Genomic DNA, 15,761 nt, shown 5'->3' on the forward strand with positions numbered 1-15,761 from the left:
ATAACAAATGAGAAGTTTTTGGCACGTATAACTTACCTGTTAATTTCATCAGCAAGATTATAATTCTGATTTTTTAGAAGAACTCCTAAACCATAAGTTTTTGAACATCTCAAAGACACATGGAAATAATTTCTCAAATATATCTCCTGTGATTTAAGGCTTTCTCCTCCTCTGGAATTTCTCAAATTCTTATAAATAAATAATAAAGTATGTATATACTGCCAATAACGAAGACTTGGAAACAGCTCAACTTAACTTTTCAAAGAGAAATAAAGAAGTTAGATCAATAACCTCAAAGTTCTGGCAGGTTAAACATATCCCACCAAAACAACAAAGATTTTAAGATTTTTGATAAAGATTTTAACCCTGCATCTATTTGCCTAAAAATTATAATCTACACAATGAAATGCTTCAAGAAAGCACCAGATCAGCTTGTTCAAAACAATCTGATACATTTGTTCTTATCTATATTAGTGAAATGACAGTTTACCTCAAAATATTAAAAAAATCACATCCTGATCAAAATATTTATTTGTATTACCAGGATGTCTCATAGATGTTCCTAAATCATCTAGCAGTCAAAAAGTATCCACTAGATTTCACAAGTACATTGCAGCATTTTGCAGCTTTATTATTACAAAGTGATATATATAATTTTTCTTCAGAAGATTTTAGATATTAAATTGACAATCTCTTGACACTACCTTATGTATAATATTAGCTTATAATTGATACCTCAAAAAATACAAGAGTTCATAAAGAATTGAGTCTGTTTAACGACATTATGCTTTAACTCTGGAACGCTATGCTAATGTGCAGGCAAAGTACATTTTCCCAGTACAAAACTGTGGAACAGAGGAAGAAGAAGTTATTATCCTATTAGCAAAGATTAACAAATCAAAATAACTTTTAGGACCTGCTGGTTTCCCAAATCTCTTAACAACAAATCCATGCAGGTTTTTTTGAATGAAATAAATACTAAGTACATTCCAGTTTAAACTTTCCAAGAGAAAATTATTTCAAAAATTTTACTGACTACGAGAAAGTGTTCTCTCCAAAAGATGAAAGCAAAGACTGTCCATACATGACTAAATTTAATGATCTCTCCTATTTCTTCCCTTTGAAAACTAAAAAACAGAGAACTTTGCAGGATTAAAAACTAGCTTTCTAAAATACAAACTTCTTTATGCAGTAATATGTTGACAGCTTCTGAAATGGCTAACTACTGCTTTCCCTTTTTCATTTGTTTATTTTGATATAGCTGACATTACCTGGCATACTTTTCCCGCTTATGTCAGCATACATGACAGCAGTAAAAACAAAGAAAATAAACAAATAAAAAAGAGGCATTAAAGTGAAATACTGAGGAGTGGGTCTGTTAATTCAGATAATCCTAGAAAATGCCTCCTTAACAATATCTCAAAATGGTTTTGCAGCTATTTCACTGGACTTTCCAAACAATCTAGCATTTCAAGGATTTTGACAAAATCTGGGGTAGACCCTCAAGTATTGATGCAGGGACATTCAAATCCGGCGAAGGGCTTTACCAGCAGCTAGCAAGAAGCCAACTTTATAAAGCTGAAGACGGTCAGGAGATATTGTTTTAAGCACTTACAAAGCTGCAGCTCACAAGATATGTCCCGTCCCTCAAGGCATTGGAACAACTTAAATTGAATGACCTTGTCTCAGATAAAGATGGATTTTTGCCTGCCAGTTACAAGTCCCCAAAGGCTGGACTAATACATAGATGTGGATCATACTGCAGAACTCCACACAGAGCACTTGACCACAACAGCTAAAACACTGAGAATGTAGGGCCTAAGTATTTCATGTTATTTTTCTAAGTGGATGATTACTTTTGTAGAGCATCAACTGAAAATGGAGCCCTTCCTCAGCATTCTAATAGCACTAACAAGAAACAAGTAGTGTTAAAGAATTTATATGCTACTGGATTTTTTTGCTAGGTGCCCAAAAGTAAAGCATCAACAATACAGCACACACTAAAAGATGTGCATTACACATCTTTAGACATATCCAAGACATCTTTTTAACATTTTGATCCGTAACTCAGCTTTATTCTTCCTATTGCACAGCAAATAATTACCTGCCAAAATATCTGTGTTTCGTGCAGCTATTGTTTTCACTTTTATTATTCCTGATTCAGCAGCCTGGAAGAAAAGAAAACAAGTAGTTTAGATGCTGTATCATACATCAATATCTGCAAAGAAATAAAAAATATTGTAAAGGTAAATAAAAAGGTATAGTCTCCGATAAATGAGTTTGCAGTGGTTTCTGCCAGCAGAGCAAATGCAGAAGTGAAATTTTTGTAGTTGCTGGAATTCCTTTCTAGAATTCCGCAGGAAGAATTATATTCAGAATTTATAGAAATCATTATTCTCATTGTATTACTTTCCAGTCTTATGAACAAAAAAAAAAAAAAAAAAAAAAAATCACTAGTAAGCACAAACACTCTTACATAGTCTCTATACAGTTTCAAACTACAAGTATAAAAATGAAACCCATCTTCCGCCCGGATTTTGGCTCCCAAATGTCCTATACAAATGACCCCAGGGCAATGCCGCAAAGGCGACTTTCTAACAATACTTTCTGTTCTTCCCAGCATGCCATACAGAGCACAGCACCAGTTCCTCCCCTTTCCCCACAAGTATGACTTGGCAGAGCAGCAGCACCATCCTCTCCATCGCCAGGGCTTCCCAGGGCTGCCCAGCACAGGCAGGGCATCATGCACAGCCCCAGGGGAACAGCAACTCCCTCTCCAATGCCCACAAACCCTTCCCTGCAGAAATCACTCACGTCACGCTCTCTAAAGGAAATCAAGCCAAACTGGAAATGTAACATTGAAGCTTTGCATTTCAAGAATGTGACTTCTGAAAGCTTTGTGTAGAAAACACAAAAGATGTATTATACATTGTGCCTTTCTGGTTTTTTTAATTTCATAAATACATTATAAGCCTCAGGAAATAATTAAATAAATCAAAATAAATGCAACTGGTTTTCCCAAATGACTGGATGCAAATTGCCGGAAAATACTGTTCTGCAAATTTGAAAGCACACTTCCCCTTTTATTTCAGCTTTGTATTTCTGTGCGCTTTCCACACTAAGCATTTCTGGTTTTCCTCTGATACTACTATTTAAAGATGTGTGCTGTCACCACATTAAACAGATTAGAGAAGCAAGGAAACTGTGTCATCAGAAACATGAAAATGATAGTACATGAAGTTTTTACCAAGTGTAAATACTCCCTCTCCATCAGAACATTATTTCAACAAGGTTTCACAGCAAGTCAGGTTAAGGTGACTGTATAAATTCACAATTAAATATTTAAATTAAGAGTTGACATACATATTTCTTAAAACAGCTGAATGAGAAAAGCAAAGCTGAGGGGTTTTTGTTTGGTTGTTTTTTTAAAAAATTTATTTCCCAAAACAATGTAGGAAGACTAAATTCTGCCTTAAAATCCTGGAGATTTATTTAATTTTTTCTGAACACAGATTTCTACTTCAAAAATAAAGTCAATAATAGTCACAGTGCCTGATTAACAATACAACATGCTCAAATGAACACAAAGCAATACGAACATATATGTTTTGTGTAACTAAACAAATTCAGTTATTTAATTATATTAACTTAATGTGCTGAAGTTCTTGTCACAACACTTTTTTCCGATTAATTAATATAAAGGATTTGTTACAGTCCAACTTCAATCATCTTTAAATGAAAACTAATCACAATTACTAATGGCAATTGATTTCTGTCTTGCCAGGAGTGACAAACTCATTCTGATTCAAAGAAATATTAAGCCTGCTCATATTAGTGGCATTCACAAACACCATGCACTTCGCACAAACATTTTCTAACATATTGCCTCTCAGGTGTTTCAATACTGCCTTTATATAAAATAATATACATTTAAAAAAAAAAAACCAAACCAAAAAAACAAAACTGCTGAATATAAGCATTCTTCTCCATGAGATACAGAAATTTGTATGAGCATCTGCATTATGCTGTGGTTTCTATTCCAAATCCCAGTTAAAAATGTTTACAGTTAAAAACTAATTACACCACATGCACCCTACAAAAGAGAAATACTCTATTATATATGTAAAAGAGACATATTAACACTATAAAAAATACCTCAGTTGATCACAAATAGCCAACAGAAAACATGATAACTATAAACAGTTCTAATCTGTATACATGAATGTAAAAGCGTGCTAGGATTGCATCAGTTTAAGTGGCAAATTAAAAGATATATTCATAGCTTTTAACTTTACAAATTACATCAATTCCTATAGCAGTTTGTAGGACACTGTCACATGAGAACAGGATCTTATGAAGCACTAATCAAGAAGATAGACAGCATTATAGTGTGTGTATTTATGGGTACAAATATGATCATTTACTTTCACATAAATATAAGACACAATGGTTTTAAATCAATCACCAATTTTAGATGTAACATTACCAGCTTCCATTAGCACCACAACTCATAGCAGTCTAACAAGCAAGTCAGTTCTCTCTTTATTTTGAAAATAAGAAAATACATGTAATTCCTGAATCATAACAAAGCTTAAATGTATTTTAAACCTTCAGCCAATTAGATTACTGATTTTGCTGCTTTAATAACTGTGAAATGAACTGATATAAAATGTTGTAAACACACACCTGCCATTACTGAGTTTTGGTTCATGTTTCTCCTGAAGCTACTGCAGTATCCAGTCTGGAAAGGTGAAATACTGACAAAGAAGAGAAATTGACTCTCAGTGATACCACATATTCAAGTCAATCTCTTCCAGTACTTTGATCTGGTTTTAACCAAACTGTCAATAACCCCACAACAAAATTCAACAAGACCCTCTAGGCCCAAACACTTGCCCCATCATCTTTCTGCTTCTATGGAAATTACCAACTATTTGCTTGATTATGTGGAAATCACCTTTCACAGAAATCAAAGTAAGGCAAACAGACAATCTATGTATAAAAAAAAAAAAAAATTAAAACATCAGGACAGTGTGATTTCAAGTAGACTGAAAACAACTCTGTGCATAACATCTATCTCCTGGCCTCAAAGTTCCTCTCTGAATGTACAATCTGACAACAACATTCACAGCTGTCTTACAGACAGAGGTTCTCTGCATATGAGAGACCATGATGTGGAGATGCATAGAGACCTCCAAACACAACTTCAGGAGTTTCTCAGATCCAAAACTCTTCCCCTCCAAATGGACTTCTCAGTCTTCAATTGAAACAGGGAAGAATTTCAGCCTTCCTGTCATTAGATATGCTGTGAGCATCTTCCTGTTTTTGGAAATTTTTACTTTGTTTAGGATGTAAAGCACTTATCAGGAAACAGAGGCAGGTAATATCTGCTCAGGCAATCAGGAAGGAAAGATTTAACACAACCTCACGCAGAACCAACATGTACCAACATCCAGATAACATTCATGAGCTAAATTTTTCCACATTGTAGTCTGTGTACATATATTTAAAGATCTGTAATTCATAAATCACATATGAAGGTATTAGGATAACTGGGATATTAAATCCTACATGAATTCAACATGACATAAATGTAAGCCATCCACACCACGCGTGGTAAGTGGATCTAGAAAGCATCAGTTCTTCTGTCTTCTGGGACATCATGGAAGCTCTTAAATCCAGCTGCAGTAGACAACCTACACTATCTAAAGACCACTAGAGCTAACTCCATGATCATCATAACATTACCCAGCAGCCCAAGAAAAGGACTTGCCTTGGCAGTACAAAGAATAATGGCATGGCATGTGCTTGAACATTTACACCTCTTGGACATCTTAGACCTCTATGGCAATGCATACAGACAGGCAAGTAAGGGACCAGAGGGGTCAGCTGGGTCGTGATCTGACAGTACATCAGGTGCCCTGCAGTAATCTCTATGGATTTGTCATTACTCTGGGGTAAACATGAAAGCGTTACCTTCTTTTACTGAAAAATAATAACACAGTTAACAACTTTTCCTAAGGGAAAGATGATACAAAATTTGAATCTAAAGTGAAAAAAAGCAATTGTTGCCTCTGCCATAGCAATCATTTCTTTAAAAGTTTCAAACTTGGATTTTTAAAAAAAATTTTTAAAAAGGATAAACATTATGATCTTCAAAGGAAATTTGTATCTAACAATTAGGAACAGAAGTCAACAACTTTTTTACTTTATGAACTTAAAATATATATATATTCCCATAAGGATATTTAATGCAATGACCAAGCATGTGCAAATTTCTACAAAGGATTGATCTACATTAACAATCTTTTTGTATGAATTTCTAAATGTGACAGCATTGTTACCAAAAGTAAATAAAACCAAGAATTTTCACTGCTAGTGCTTTTGAATGACCATTTGTGTTTTCATTGTATATTAGAGAAAATTGCTATCCCCAGAGACACTAAAATTGTTGTAACGTTTGCAGTCCTTGCCACACAAGTTATTGATTTCTCTACTCTCAAAAGAAAAGCATTCAGGATGATTTGTATTGGTATTTATATTATATTATTTACAAACCTTTTATTAAGACTGGATGACAGTAATATGTTACCTATAGCCACTTCCTTATCTATTACATGAAATAAACTGAGCAATTTTTTTCTATCCACGATTGTCTGCCTTTCCAACTGGAACACTAACCCTATATCCAACAGTTTAGATAAGACGTCCCCCTGTCTAAAGCAGAATTTCACTTCATTGTTATTCTGGCTTGCTGTGCAAAAGCACATTCTGGACCATTACTGTACTGCTAAACTATTATTTGAAAAGAACACACAAAAAACTCCTCACTAAATCAGTCTCATGAAAGCACTCAAGTGTACCACATTTGTGTGAAAAAGCACTGTATTTGCCTCCTGTATTTTTATCTTCCTCCCCCTGAGTACAATCTCTTCTCTGACCCTTCTCTTTTATATATACTCATTTTACATGTAATTTAAACTGGCAAAATGCCAGTCTTGATCTGACATTGCTGTGCACTCACAGGGGTTTATTACACTGAACAATTTATCATTTTGTTACAAAATTATCATAAATTAGAAAAAAAAGTTTTAACAGATTTTATCATACACTTTCTTCTCCAGCTGAAGATTTAAGATATTGCAGTTTACGTTTTTTGTTTCCAAAAACACACAGCCTTGTTCATTTCCAGCTTTAGTGCAACTATATTGGTTGCTCTCATATTCAGAGTGCTCTTTCACACATGGCAGGAATGACTACTCCTCTGGTCCATTAATCTTCTGAAATTGTCAGTCTGCAGTACCAGTAGCCAATTCAGAAGCCTGAAGGCTAACCATCACTAATGCCAGGAGAATTGCCAGATTTATCTGAAGTGCTTCAGAGCTGCTGCCTCTGGAGCTGCCTCACTTGATGCGAACATAACGATATTCAAATACAAATACTACCACAAGCTTTCATTTGACAGTCAAAATAGTACACCTCAACTGGAAAGAGGGTCGCATACAAATTAACAGATCAAATCACAAGGCATAACATAAAACAACTCATTACTGAACAGCACTAACATAGACAGAAAGATAAAAAAACTAACACCTGAAAGAGAAGAAACACAAGCCACTTAGCAACAAATTTTTAAGTTCTTCTGCTCTCTTGAACAGAGAGAACAAAGATGTATCTCATATGTTTTACTGTATTCTATATAAATTATAGAGATACCTAAATAGTAGGTATAATACATTATACATAATATTTTTCAGGATATCCTCACACTACATAGGTATCTAATGTATATAATACATTATATACATGTATATATCTAATGTATATAATACATTAGATACCTATGTAGCATAAGGATATTCTGAGAGCCCGTGTCTAGCATTAAGAGATTTCTGAGCGATCTGTTCAAGTACCACACAACTGATTTTAAACCACTGGAACACTTGCACTTCAAATTTTGACACAACAATTTTCATTCTACATTAAAAATAAAACAACACCCTGTTTCAGAGCTTTAGGAGACATACACTTGAAGTTCAAACTAATGTTGCCTTCAGCTTGTCAATCACAACAGACAGGTTCAGGCAACTTTTGAGGATTTGCCACAAGTACTATATTCAGTCAGCAATGTCCATTTGCCAGACACCTGGTAAAGGGAAACAGCAGTTCACAGTTTAGGCACTAGTTGAGAACTGGAGTCACCAAGGATTTCCAACTTCTGCTACAAGTTTCCTGTATAATATTCAAGAAACCATGGGAGGCAGGTGGGAATTAAATCAGATATTAAAATGCACAAATTTAAATATTTAGACTCCCATTACAATGGAGATTGTCTCTCCTGAATGCCCCTTAATTCTTAAAGCCTCTCCTTAAGCTAATTCAGCTGACCCATTCTCAGGGGCTCAATGCAGAGTCTAAGCTTAGGCCTCTGTATCCAAGACAACTACACGCAGACACCAGAAGACCCACACTCTTCTGGACTGGAGGCTGGAAGCCAAGGAAGAAACATTACTGTATCTCAAGTGGCAATGTAGAACACCTAGTGTGTAGGTGTTCTGCACAATGTATCTATGAAGCTTAGACACCCAACATGAGGCAACTTTATCCTGCACTGAAAAGTATAACTTAGAAAGCAGAAAGACAGACCGATATAGTGAAACTTGGAATAATTTTCTTCTTTCATTAAATTGCAAGGTATTACATGATGAAGAAACTTGACCTGTGTGCCTTATGTGAATCACTTCAGAACACATTTCTGACATTTCTTCTCACAGACTAAAACGATCACATGAAGCTTATGATTTACAATGGAGCATGAAGCTTAGAACACATTTGAATACATGTTTTCCCCTAGAAAATGTAAAAATTTATTTTTTAAAACATAATTTTGAAAAAATACTACTGTATAAACGTCTATATTGAATAAAAATCACTGCAAAATTAATGGACTCAAAAAATGAAGCTAGCAGACACAGCAAATGGTAAAGATCAGAAAATTTTTGTAAAAGAAACTAAAAGAGATATTAGGAATAACTGGTTACAAGTTACCAACTCAGCTACGGGCTGGCAACTCAAGAATGCTACAGAGTAATCTCCAGTCACATGCACAAAACACATGCTTTAGTACAAGCTGCCTAAGTACGACAACATACACTTTACAGAGCATTGTTTCTCTATATCAAAAGAACATTTAAAATATTAGTTAATATCCATTAAAAAACAAATGAACAAACAAACAAAAACCCTCTAGTTTTCATCTTTTTAATGTTGACAAGATCTGTAAATAAACCAACTTGGAAAGTTCAGAGTAGGTTGAATTCCCTGTGGGCTATAGTGTCAGAATTACTTAAACCACTTTATTCAAAAAATGAAGCAGGAAACCCAAAAACTTGGTTACTCCTACAGAAAATGGTCTATGTCTTCTTTCCTAGGTTCACTTGGCTCATCCTTTTACCACTAAAGTAGCACAAATGCAGAAACTATTCAGTGCTAGAAGTACATCAAGTGACTCAGATGCTCACATCACAAGACAGCTCAGCATGTAATTTCTTTCTCAGCCTTCTGCAATATGTCTACTGCACTATGTTCAACAAAGCTTCTGAAATATTATATTAACAAACAGTTAACAAATATTCACACGTTTTAACTGTTCCTTCCAGTTGCACTAGGAGTCCTAATATCACTTTGACATTATATACTAAATTAACTGATCTGTATCTTTTTAATGAGTGTTTACCTTTTGCAATACATCCTCACGTTTAGTTTCACACAGCTACCCAATGACATCAGAGGTTCTCTGTAAAGGACAAGCTTCCCAATTACATTAGCTTTAAAAAGTGTTTGGCATATCATTCCTAAACAAGAATGATTTAACCCAGGGGACTGAACTGTCATGTACGTCAGTCAATGCAAACAAGACCGGACTCCAAAGGAAGAAAGGTAGAATAGTGCTCGTCTTCACACAATACAACACACAGCCTCTCACTGAGGGCAAATCCTATCTCTTGCCTCAGGCTAGTCCACACCACATCTACTGCAATTAAATAATTTAAAGTTTGCTTTGTCCACAAGTCACTCAAATCCTACTTTTTTAGCTTTTACCCTATGAGCTTTGTAAGGCTACTTGCCTGGAAGAAGAGTTACTCATAAAAGAAGAAAAAATAAGATTGCAAAATTGGATTCCATTATTTTTCCCAGATACAACAGATTACAATACAGTTTCAAAAAGATGTCTATATACCAAAGGTGCACAACTCAATAAGTAGCTAAGTAAAAGCAATGCTGCTCCTTCAAACAAGGACCAGGTGAAGAAACAGCACAGTGAGGCTACCAAAAGCTTTCTTCCAAGAGACTCAAGAGAGCACTTCTACTGACCAAAATATTCAAAGCTAATTCTGTGATGCTCTTCCAGTGGAGGCAAATTGAACACCACTTCTTTTCCAGCTCTATTACAGCAACAAACACCTAAAACATACAGGCACCTGCAACCTATTACACAACTGCCAAGAAAAGGGCATGCCCTGGCCCAGGCCAAGCTGATCCCGCCAAGGGATGTACTCCCTGTCTGCCCCAACGCCGCCAGCCCTCTGCCTTCCCCTCCCCTACCAGCACAGACGTGCCTGAAACTGTGCAGGCAGCTGGATAAGAGGTTGTTTTGAGTTTTGTTTTTGTGGTATTTTTTTAAACTCACTTTGCTTTTACTGCTATTTAGAAGTCAAGAAAAAACCTGAGACAACACAGAGACTACAAGCCTACAAGAAAGCTGTGACTGCTTGATTGGATCTGTGTAAACAACAGGGATTTACATACAACTGGAATTCAGGCTGCAAGAAACTTCTGGGTATACTTATTTCTTGTTTTAAGTCCATTATTTCTACCAATTATACATATTTTCCCCTTGTATTTCTAAGTTTTTTAATGCAGTGGACTTATCAAATCAGATGCAGTTTACTGAGTAGTATTTTGATTTTGTAATAAGAAACAGCAGGTAACCTATTTAAGGACACTAAACCATTTTCAATTCTGTGGTAGAAAATTCTTACTCCAGTTCAGTAAGGAGAGCACCACCAGCTTTCCACAAATGCAGCACACAATACCAAAACTCCAGTCACTAGCAGATCAAAACAGTTTATAAAGCTCTGCATGTGCAGTATGCAAGTCAGTGCAGCGTAAGCAGCATTGCAATGCTCTCTAGTATGAAGCAAATCTCAGACCCCACTGTGTTAAAAATTACATGTTAATGATCAAGTAGCATTGTTTTCTAGGAGAAACACCAGATTATTTGAGATAAGATCAACAGACTGATGCCTGTACCAAAGACTGCTTCACCCTCTGTAATTTCAAGCTCCAAAAGACAGTGTTTTATTTACACTTCCCTGAGAGCTTCTATCCCATCCATGGTTGGCATCTTACTTTTCTAGTTGGGCAACAGAAATACATCATGAAAATACAAACACATTTTTCAGCAATGTCATTATTTGCATGTCTGCCAGTATAAACAGGTTTGGCATACCAGAGACATAATCATCATATCACTTCTTGGTCATAGTGTATAGCATTCATGCCTAGTACACTTCTGTAGTCAGTGCTGATCTGAGGAAGTATCAAACATAAAAAACATCTAACAACAAAGAGAAATGGGTTTCAAGTGTAATACTAACTAGTATTCTCCACACCCTTAAGAAAAATAAGTATATTATATTATTTAAACCCCAAACATTGTCAGCAATACAATTTCAGGTTCTTTCTGCGGCTCCTATTTTTAAAGCCTTAAACAGCAAAACCTAGGAAAATCCTACTTGGGTATTATTTGTTAACACAGAGCACAGAAAACATATGGATACTTTGGAGCCAACATCCTGTTATTTCTCAGTTAAAAGCTCTAAGAGGAAGGAAGTTGGCCATATTTCTGTCCTAAGTTTAACACTGGGAGCAACTCACCAATTTCAACATTTCTTAACAGATTATTGAAGTCAGCCAAAACCTCAAACTCTACAGTTGGAAGTTACTGGACTTACAACTACACGATTTTTCACATAAATGTGACTTACTAAGAAAACTTTACAGATGCAAAGTAACAGAAAAAATGAAATTAAAGTCCTCAAAACATCGAAGAGTTCAAGTTCAATTTTCAATGAGGTTTCATGAAGAACTCACTTCTACTTCCTAAATGAGGATAAGACCTAGATCCCATGGTTGGTTGTCCCCTTCTCTTCTGTATCCAAACCCCACCCTCACCCTCCTCCTCCATAAGAACTCACTAAACCTCTTCAGCTGTGTCATATACATGCCTGTTCAAAGAATCATTTAATATTAATTGGGTGTCTCTGAACCTAAGAGATACTGCATAATTTTGTAATAACATATGCCTTAGAAAGGTGTTTAAAGAGTGAAAACTAAAACCCTTTTAATAAAAAAGGCTCTATTTTTCTGATCATAAAACTGGTCTAAATCCTTACAGTACTGGTTAAAGAATTTAATCACGTTAATCATTCAAGCAACAAGCAGAACTGAGAAGTACATTACTACTTTTATCACAGCAAACCCATCAGCTAAATTCACTTTGTAGAATTTTAATACTATTAATATAAAAACAAAACAACAAAAACCAGAACAGACAATTCATTTTTGAAGTGGCTGAAGGTAGCAACTGTGAGCAAAATCTTTGACTATGTCAAACACTAGAAAGATTATGAGAAGCAGTTTACCTTTATAAAAGTGCCTATCAAATCTAACAACTGTGATATACATCTCATAGCTATTAATTTGGGACTAGGAGTTTTTCAATAGTTTTATCTCAGTATGGAAAGCTCATTAAGTGACATGAAAGCATACACATCAACTGCAATACAAACTCATAAATTACAATGCATGTGGGAGAGTTTAGTTACACTGCAAGTTAAAAAGTGAGCTTGTAAGTAGCATGAATTTGTTTTTAAAAGCCAGTATTTAAACACGGTTTTAAAAACTGGTGCTGTTTCAAGTCAGTAAGAAGAATATGCCATTCCTCTGATCATTCTAGCCAAATCTAATCATGATCAGACCAAAAGCATGCAATTAAAACATCTCTTTCAGCAGCTGGGATTTAACAAAAAACAAAAAACAAAAAACAAAACAAAACAAAAAAAAAAAAAAAACACCAAAAAAAAAAAGAGGTGGCGCCCGGCCCTTTAAAACTAGAACAAAATAAGGGCTTCCAGAAGGGAGGAAGTAAGATCGTTTCCTGCAACTGTATCATACATCCTACTGTAAGACTGCTTTCACCTCAGACTCTGTAAGGGCACATGACTCCCAGCAGAAAGTCTCACCTCCTTATAAACATCTTCCAGTACTGTCCCAATAAACCTATCCAAATCCCAAACTGTGAAAAAGTTTGTTAAGTGCTTTTAATGAAGAAAGCTATACAAATTGCTGTCAATTTAAAGTGAACAACGCAAAGGTTGAGCTTACACAAGAATATGACAAACATGCTGAACAAGTATGAAGTATGAAGTATACAAGTTACTATAATATTCAGCCATGGCAAACTTAATGAAGCATTACTAAAAATACTAGCTTAGGAATGACACTGCCCAACTCCTTTGAAGATCTCAAAGAAAATAAATATTAACACAGTGGGGAAACTTGTTCAGAGACTAAACAAGAGTCACACAGTAATACACAGAAGAGAGTGCAAGCAGCACTCCCATCTCCCTCCAAACACACAGAAATTTCTGTTCTACTGAATGCAGCTTTTTCTTATTAACATGTGACCACACACAATTCATCAGGACTGACCACAACTTTCTCTTGTTTTTCTGTGACCACACAAAATTTCACAAACACATCAGCATTCCGCTGCAAACTAAAATAGTACACAACATGCTCTGCTACAGTGTGTCACTTCATGTCTTTCAAAACAAGCACAGTCATTAACTTCAATTCAGCTGTTAAAGTGTACATTACTTCGTATAACATCAAATATGCTATCACTTAATTGGAACTTAAGTCACATAACACATGCCATGCCTTTCTTATATGCTTCTGGGTCTGCATCTTAATCTGACTTAATTGTTTAATATTTTTCCTCCTGCTTTTTCATAGCAAACTTTTTTAAACAAGCAGCAAGCAAGGCAAGCAGCAAACTGCTGACAGGGAAAAAGTTAAACTGACTGTATAAAAACAACGGAAAAACATATGGTTAAAAAGCATATTTTAAGTTAGCAAGACAAATTCGGATTTCTCTTCAATTAAAATAGAGTAATTCACCGAGATTACTGAGGTCTCAGGCTGCACAACATAAATTCAGGTTTCAAAAACAAAATACACAGTCCTACTGTAATGAGTATATTAAAGGGTTTCTTAAGACGGGAGAAAAAAAAAGTAACCCAAACTTCTGAGTCTCCCAAACTTCCTCGGTTGTGTCCACGCCTTTGGAAAGCCACACAGCCCCAAAACGACGCGGTAGCGATGACAAGCGACCGTCACAGCTCACACCGGCAGTCACGGTGTGCAATGGTGACGAATAAGGCACGCCGGCCCGGGCACCACAGCCTTCGAGAGAGGAGCAAGGCACAGACGGAGGGGAGACCTGCGGGCCCCTGGCTCCCACGGCAGCCGCAGGCCGGCCGGGCTGAGCACGGCCCTCCTCGGCCGCAGCCGGCCCGGCGGGCTCCCCGCTCGCTCGGGGCGGCCAAGCCCCAGCGCCGAGCTCGCCTCCGGCGAGATTCGCTCGCTCGGTAGCGCCGAGACAGTCAAGCCGAAGTTTGTGTTTTCCCCCCAGGGCGCCGAGGGCGCAGCGGGGCCGCCCCCGCTTCGCCCGTCAACAGACGGTCTGTCCGCCAGCCCCGCGCCCGAGGGGCACAGCCCGGCCCACGGCCCCCGCCTCGGCAGCGCACTGAAAACAGCAGCCACAGAACACGCGACAGGCACAGCCACGGCTGGGCACAGCCACATCTGGGCACAGCCACGGCTGGGCATAGCCCGCGGCCGTGGAGGTCGGAGCTCATCGGGAACGGCATCGTGCTGGGTACCGGAGCACGGGCTCGCCGGCAGCTCCGCTCCGGCCCGGCCCCGGCCCATAGAGGCCCCTCCGCCGCCCGGGTCAGTCCAGCACGGCCCGGCTTGCTTCGGCTCAGCGCCACTCACCTCCTTGACGGGGGGGAATTTTTTCCGGCACTCTAGGCTCAGGCCCCGCAGGTCCCCCTGCATGTTTTCCAGCAGCTTCTTCACGGCTTCGGGGCTGCTGGTCCCGGCCATGGCGCCGCCAGGCCGGCCCCGGGCCGGGCGCTGTTCCGAGCGGGCAGGGGCAGCGCCTGTCGCTCCGCGGCCCCGGCCGACACGTCTGCACCCCACACCGGAACCCTCCGGCCCCGGCCGCGTCCCCTCCCCGCACGGCGTCCCCCCCGCTCCCACAATCCCGGGCGCCGGCAGCTTCCGCACACACGGCCGGGGGCGGGGAGAGCGGCGGCCGCCGGCAGGGAGGGACGGAGGGAGGGAGGGAGGTGGCGCCCGGCCTAGTCCTGCCGGGCCGGGCGGGTCGGGGAGCGGGGCTCTTTCCCCAGGGTCCTTTCCCCGCAGTGTCGCTGGGTCGGCGTGAAGGGGCAGGAGAGGCGCTGGGACCTGGGCCGAGGCGGGGGGAGTTGCCGTGGGGAAGGGACAAACTGCGGCATTCGGGAAGGGTCATTGGGGAAGGAGATGGCGAAGCCCTTTGGGCTTCAGCAGCCGCCGGCCCCGCCGAACCGCTGCAGGGCTGGAGGGGTCGGTCCCCTCTGGCCAAGTCT

The 15,761-nt window shown here is 38.6% G+C and overlaps 1 protein-coding gene across 4 annotated transcripts in view; it reads right to left on the reverse strand.

Moving 5' to 3' along the window:
- MON2 (MON2 homolog, regulator of endosome-to-Golgi trafficking) overlaps window positions 1-15,410 on the reverse strand; it is a 65,587-nt gene extending 50,177 nt beyond the window's left edge. For all 4 annotated transcript variants that reach the window (XM_041411203.1, XM_041411202.1, XM_041411205.1 and 1 more), the window contains exons 1-2: window positions 15,127-15,410; window positions 2,105-2,168 (exon numbers count right to left, since the gene is read on the reverse strand). In XM_041411203.1, coding sequence (XP_041267137.1) covers window positions 2,105-2,168; window positions 15,127-15,237 — 175 coding nt within the window. In that variant the 5' untranslated portion in view covers window positions 15,238-15,410. The remainder of the gene's footprint in view (window positions 1-2,104; window positions 2,169-15,126) is intronic.
- Between the last annotated feature and the right edge of the window lie 351 nt (window positions 15,411-15,761).

Source organism: Onychostruthus taczanowskii, unplaced genomic scaffold (genome assembly GCF_017590055.1).
Source record: "Onychostruthus taczanowskii isolate IOZ18803 unplaced genomic scaffold, ASM1759005v1 scaffold35, whole genome shotgun sequence".
NCBI classification, from domain to species: Eukaryota; Metazoa; Chordata; class Aves; order Passeriformes; family Passeridae; genus Onychostruthus; species Onychostruthus taczanowskii.